The 7,228-nt window shown below is 35.6% G+C and overlaps 1 protein-coding gene across 1 annotated transcript; it reads right to left on the bottom strand.

Moving 5' to 3' along the window:
• Positions 1-5,902: 5,902 nt before the first annotated feature.
• Positions 5,903-6,853, bottom strand: LOC111159232 (olfactory receptor 4K2). The gene has a single exon (XM_022521673.1). The coding sequence runs from the start codon at positions 6,851-6,853 to the stop codon at positions 5,903-5,905; it is 951 nt and encodes a 316-aa protein (XP_022377381.1).
• Positions 6,854-7,228: the final 375 nt, after the last annotated feature.

The following is a 7,228-nucleotide window of genomic DNA, read 5'->3' as shown; positions in this document are numbered from 1 at the left end:
CAGGTTGGGGATGGAGTAACTGGGTTTTGGGCATTAAGTAGGGCACATGTTGTGATGAGCACTGAGTGTTATACACAACTGATGAGTTATTGAACACTATATCTGAAACTAATGATAGTCATTTTTTAATTAACATATAATATATTTGTTTCAGGGATACAGGACTGTGATTCATCAGTCTTACACAATTCACAGCACTCATCATAGCACATACCCTCCCCCAGAGTCCATCACCCAGCCACCCCATCCCTCCCATTTCCCTCCCCTCCAGCAACCCTCAGTTTGTTTCCTGAGAAAAGAGTCTCTTATGGTTTGTCTCCCTCTCTGGTTTAATCTTGTTTCATTTTTCCCTCCCTTCCCCTATGATCCTCTGTCTTGTTTCTCAAATTCCTCAAGTCAGTGAGATCATATGATAATTGTCTTTCTCTGATTGACTTATTTTGCTTAGCGTAATACCCTCTAGTTCCACCCACGTCACTGCAGATGGCAAGATTTCAGGGGTTTTATGACGTCTGCATAAGTGAAACTAATGATATTCAATATGTGGCTCACTTAATTAAATTTAAAAATCACAACAAAAATATTCTCATCTTTATAAAATTAATCATCCTCACAGAATCATATAAATTTAAAGACTGTCAAATTGCTCAGTGTATTTCACTACACTCTGAAAGTACATGCAAAAAGTTCAGATGAATTCGGTTTCCATGGGTTTTCTTTCCCTTGGTTTTCAGTCTGGAAACATGCATCCAAAAATCTCCATGCAAAATAGTAAATGGGAATAAACAGGGAGAGAAGGGAGTTTATTCATTTCTCTTGTTGACTTTTTAAAAAGATGTTATTTATTTAACAGGGACAGACAGAGATAGTGAGAGAGAGCATGAATGGGGAGGAGAGGGAGAAGCAGACTCTCGCCAAGCAGAGACCCAGATGCGTGGCTCCAATCCCAGGATCCCAAAATCATAACCTGAGCTGAAGGCAGATGCTTAACCAACTAAGCCATCCAGGTGCCCCTCTCTTGTTGACTTTAACTGTTTTTTTTTTTCCAAAAGTTCATTTGAAAACAAGGTTTCATTGGGCATTGTTTAAGTCTGAAAACACTTTCACACTTTTACAAAGAGTGTGAAGATGTTCAAATGCTACCATCTACCAAGAACTTCTTCCGTTTGGCAGTACAGTCCAGTGATCACATTATCCCAAGCTCTTATCAGTAGAAAATTACTTCACATAAGACTATATCATACAAAGTTTTACTTGTCTAAGAAATTATTTACTGATCTATGCATCTATGCCTTTACCTTAATAATATGAAGGATCAAACATCATCATTCTTATTCTGACCAAAATTGTGGTGAAAATCTATTCTAAAATCAGTAAACCAATTTAATAATTAATCATTGTAAAGAAGCCATCACACACTAATTAAACAATAACTCAGGATTTTTCTTGATTCATAAAAATTATGAGCAGTGAGGAAAATAATCTCTGGAGACTTGAATAAATATAAAAGTCAATGTAGTTTTCTAATGGAAGTTGTTTTAAAACTCTCTTATAAATTTTTTAAATGATAAGGTGAAAAATGGAAAATAGAAGTTACTTTTAATTTTCCAAATTAATCCTGATATACATTAATTTTATGCATAGATACAAATACTGAAAATTTATAAAATGAAAATTTACCTTTCAAATTAAACATGTCAGTTCTTAGCTCAGGAGAGTATCAAGGCCCTTAAAGATATCCAAAGTAGATCAGAACAATAGTACAATAACATTCATTGAACATGTATATGAACATATATTATGTAAGTCATTCAAAGGAATGACTTCCTTTATTCCTCCAATAACTCTGCAGTGTTAATACTATTATTATCTCCTTTTACAGATGTTGAAGCTGAGGCTAAAAGATATTAAGTATCTTGTTCAAGTTTACAACACTAACAAATAGTAGAATTGGCAATTAGAGGGGCACCTGGGTGGCTCAGTGGGTTAAAGCCGCTGCCTTCAGCTCAGGTCATGATCCCAGGGTCCTGGGATCGAGCCCTGTATCGGGCTCTCTGCTCAGCAGGGAGCCTGCTTCCTCCTCTCTCTCTGCCTGCCTCTCTGCCTACTTGTGATCTCTGTCTGTCAAATAAATAAAATCTTTAAAAAAAAAAAAAAGAATTGGCAATTAGAGCAGATAAAACATACCTGAGTCTAAGACTTTTACCCTCTGTACTCAGGGTGGATCCAGGTTCCGTAGAACCTAAACTCTGTCTAGTCTGAAGGGACTTTTTTAAGAAAATAAAGAATCAAAATTGTGAGTAAATTGTTGTTAAAGTCTATTCCAGGACCTTGGAGGAAACACATGCAAAGAACAGGGTTTGATATAAACCCACCCCCATTACACTCTATCATATTATGAAATTTTCCTCAAATGTTTTTGGAAGTATACATCATGTAGAGTTTTTACTACCATTACAAATATCCAGTTCCTTCACATATTACTATTTACATTTTACCATTTCATCTAGACCTGATTTTTAATATTTTTCACCTGCATTTGATTATTGTGCTTAATTTTACAAAACTTTTTTTTTTTTTTAATTTTGAAGGCCCATAGGCTTGTCATTGTGAAGTTTCCCAAACACCTAAAGGAGGAGGGAGTTGTCATCAAAGTCTTATAGATTATCCTAATTGCAATACTCTCTCAATTGTGTTACTGGGAATTTAGACCATTTAAAGCCATTCTCAGCCTGGTATGTTTATATTAGCTGGTTTCTGTTCATCTAGAATGCTTTGCAAACTTTATTTCTTTAGTTGCAAATGGCACCATCTTTACAACTGCGTGGGGAGCCCGCTCCCTGTCACTGTACTTACTTACCCTCATATAAAAGAGTGTCAGCAGAGGGATGAGGACACATGGTGATAAATAATCTACCTAGAGCTCCTAATTAAGATTTAAGTTTTATGTAATACATAGAGATTGATTGTACATTTACTGTTCATGCTGAGCCACCAGGAAAGGTAGTAGGTAGATCCCTTTGCATACAGAAGTCCTTCAGAGGCTGTGATCCTTTTCATTCTCAGCTGCAGAGTCTTACTGTAATTCCAACTATTCAGTCTCATTATTGACTTCCCTTGCAGAGTTGCCCGCTAATCAGTTGCACCTTTAAGGGTTTTGGCAAATGTCCTTGAATTTTATCATTCTCCACACACATACTGAAGATTGATGACATTCCTTTGAAAAGGCTCGACAGTTTTATCTTGCAAAAATCAGTCCATTAAAAAAAATTCACTGTTCAAATGAATGTATTATTTGAAAGAATTATTTATGGAATTTATAAAACACTGGCTAGAAAATTTCTACATAAATGAATTCCTTGATCCTAAGATTATTTGCACATGTAGCTGAAAGCTCACTCTCTCTCTCTCACACACACACACACCACACACACACACACACACACACACACACACATCCTGAATTGGTCCATTTGTGTCCCTATTTCAAGTAGAATTATGCTATTATCTTGTGAATATAAACACATGCCAGTCTAGTGTTGGTACTGTAGGCATTTTTACCCAACAATTTCAATCATTCCTATGTTTTTAACACAATAATATCACACATTATTAACTGTAAATGTGTTACCTTATTTAATATATTAATAAAAAACATACTGATGAAGAAAAAACACATTTCTCCTATCATTTGGCTTAAAATGAACAGTTGGGAATTTCCTTTTCTTAATTTCTATCTCATCATTGGTAATTAGTGCATATATAATTCTTGTTTTTTTATATTTTCTCAATAATGCCAAAGAAGAACAATTTGATATTTATCAAATACTGTGGTTGTAACAGATATTTTCTTGTTCACAAAAGTTGGACAATATACTGAACACTATATATAAGTATAATTTAGTCAATTTCAAATAACAATTAGTTCTTTCATGTTTGCCATCATTTAAAGATGATTTGCAAGAGGAGGTGAACCATGAGAGACTATGAACTCTGAAAAACAATCTGAGGGTTTTGAAGGGGCGGGGGGTGGGAGGTTGGGGGAACCAGGTGGTGGGTATTGGAGAGGACACGGATTGCATGGAGCACTGGGTGTGGTGCAAAAATAATGAATACTGTTACGCTGAAAAGAAATAAAAAAAATTAAATAAAGATGATTTGCAAAGCAAGACATAGGAAAATTATTTCTCATGAATTTCAATGCTTGCAATTCAAGTAACTACCAGCAGGTGGTAGTGATAGCTTGTGTACCTTAAAGCTAATTTTTAACCTTTTTAAAACTAAAAAACCTATTTGTATAAAGGAATATACCTATTACATTGATAATGTATTACTAAGGACAGATTTACTATTTTTGCCACCAAATACTAAAAGAAAAAAGTAATTTAACCAAACTGTAAATCAATGTAATACTTTAAAGTGAAACCACAGGCTCTCCATAAATTATCTTAATTCCAGTCTTAACTTCCCAGCCATTAAGCTCGCATAGTACCTGTATAAACAAAATGTAGTGCTTTGAAACTCATTTTGTTATATTTTCTAATTTGCAGAATTCCTCAGCCTCTGTAATCATAATGCATTATAAGAAGTTGTCATGGCTGTATTTTTTTGCTTACTAGCTAGAAGTGAGTGGTGGAGACTCTTCTACTTATAGCATTCGCTTTGGACATCATCAACATTCATAATTAAATATATCTAGGATTTTCTTCAGTAGAAAAGATTACAAATTGTTTAAAATGTTAAGTAAGAATGTTTCAGGGATAGATGTAGGAAATCATTGTCTGTCAGAAGATACTCCTATAGCAGTATAGCGTTTCTAAGGCTTATAGAAATCTTACTAGTTTGCCATACTTTAGGGACAATTCTCTAAGTAACTCAGTGATTTGTTGTTTGTTTTGTTTTGTTTTTAGAGAGAGAGACCCCACCAGGGTGAGGAGGTGGTGAGAAGAGGAAGAGAGAGAATCCTAAGTGCACTCCATGCTGTGTAACTATCCCTCAGAACAAAATACTGCTTAAAATATAATTTATAAGAAATTATACTAGTTACCAAACATGCTTAGATATAGCCTTATGAAAAACATGTACTAGCAACAGGCTTCTGGGGGAGAGGACGATATACGTACTTGAAGCCAAGCAGCTGAGGATGCCCGGCTCACTCAGGGCAGAATGCCACCTGCTTCAATTTTCTGTTATATCCCCTTCCCAGGAGCATTAGCAGTTAGTCAGACAATCCTTTTGTTTGGCCTTGCTCACTATGGGTCATATACTATGTGACCAGACATGTTTTGCCTTTCTTCTTATGTATCTACAAGACTCATGGTCAATGTTAATCTACTCCAGCTTCTTTGTTGATTGTTACTCACTTTCTAATAAATATGAGACTAAGGAGTTGTTCAGGGCGACAGTTACAGTGCTGAGCATGGAGCCCAATATGGTGCTCTATCTCATGACCCTGAGATCATGACCTGAACAGAAATCAAGAGTTGGATGCTTAACCGCTTAAATGACTGAGCCACCAATGTGTCTCTCAGTGACAAGTTGTATATAAATGCTATTATCTTCTAGTTCCCCTTTAATCTGTACTTCCTCTTCATACTTTTTGTTCATCTTTTCCAGTGAATAGATTATTAGTATTCAATCTCCTACCTGGAACAAGGACTCTTGGCATTTTTATAGATAGTCTTCATTTCTGGAAGAAATTGTTTCTGTCAATTTGCTTTTCTGAAATCTAACATGTATTTTAAACATATGCAAGTAGTTTTAATATTTACAATTTGATTGCAATTTAATCCAATTATAATTTGATGAGAACTCCAGAAATAAAAGCCTAGTCACAATGCTGTGTACACAAAACTGTGGCATACAATGCCCAGGAAGTTAAAACTAGAACTAGAATTTAAGACTAAAAATAATGCAAAGGAGTCGTCTTCTTGGGATTCAGAAGCCTATTTTTCAGTTTCCTCATAGCTGTCTTCACTTCTTGATTCCTTAAGGTATAGATTATTGGGTTCAGAATGGGAGTGAAGATGGTGTAAAACACAGACAGGATCTTATCTATAAGGAAACTGTTTAGTGGCCACATATAAATGAAGATGCATGGCCCAAAGAACATGAGGACAACAATGAAATGAGCTGTGCAGGTAGAAAGGGCCTTAGAAGATCCTTTTGAAGAATGATGCTTGATAGTAACCAGGATAATAACGTAAGAATTGAATAAAAGAATAAAGCAGGATAAGGCAATTATGCCACTAGTTGAGATCATGAAGAGGCCCAGAACATAAGTATCCACACAAGCCAGCTGGAACACCACAGGAAGGTCACAGAAAAAGCTGTCTACTTCATTGGGACCACAGAATGGTAATGTGAGAACAAATATGACCTGACTCATTGAATGCATGACTCCCACAACCCAGGAAGCCACCACAAGTGCAGTACACACCCAGGGATTTATGATTGAAGCATAGCGGAGAGGCTTGCATATTGCAATATACCTATCAAGGGACATGGCCATAAGTAAAATTATTTCAGTACCAGTAAAAAGATGTAGAAAAAATATCTGGGTGATGCAGCCATCAAAGGAAATGGTTTTGTGTCCAGTGAGGTAGTCTGTAATCATCTTAGGAGTGGCAAAGGAAGCAAGTGACATATCAATGATGGAAAGATTGGTAAGCAGGAAATACATAGGAGAATGTAGGTGAGAGTCAGCTATAACCGTGATGACTATGAGGCTGTTACCAACCATTGTTGCTACATAAAACAGTGAAAACACCATAAAGAAAAACAGCTGAAGTTCCCGGGACTTAGAGAGTCCCAGCAAGACAAATTCAGAAATAGACTTATTGGCCACATCCATTATCCTGATTGATAGCTGAAAACCTATATCAAAGTAGAAAAAGAGAAAATATGATTCTATTTAAGCAAAAGGTACAGGAATCCACTTTCATAGACTTTGGTTCCTCTATGAAAACTCATTTTTACTATTCTTTCCATTTTCATTGGTATGTTGGTTTGAAAGATAATTATAGAATATTAGAGATCATAGTGAAATACCACTGAAGTCATAGCTATTAAAAATAACACTTTCTTTCTTGGTATTAAATAGCAATCAAACTGAGATTATATCATCCAGAAGGTATCTACTTATCTACATATTTGTCCATCTATTCATCTACATAATATTAAAGGTGATAGCTAAATAAGCGCTTGCTCTGGGATGACAATGTGTTAA

The sequence above is a fragment of the Enhydra lutris genome, unplaced genomic scaffold, assembly GCF_002288905.1.
Source record: "Enhydra lutris kenyoni isolate GAN:26980312 unplaced genomic scaffold, ASM228890v2 scaffoldscaffold4, whole genome shotgun sequence".
In the NCBI taxonomy this organism is placed as follows: Eukaryota; Metazoa; Chordata; class Mammalia; order Carnivora; family Mustelidae; genus Enhydra; species Enhydra lutris.
This window is presented reverse-complemented; position numbering and strand designations above follow the sequence as displayed.

Coding starts and splice junctions, on each gene's coding strand:
- LOC111159232 (XM_022521673.1), bottom strand. CDS start 6,853: ATGGATGTGGCCAATAAGTCTATTTCTGAATTTGTCTTGCTGGGACTC.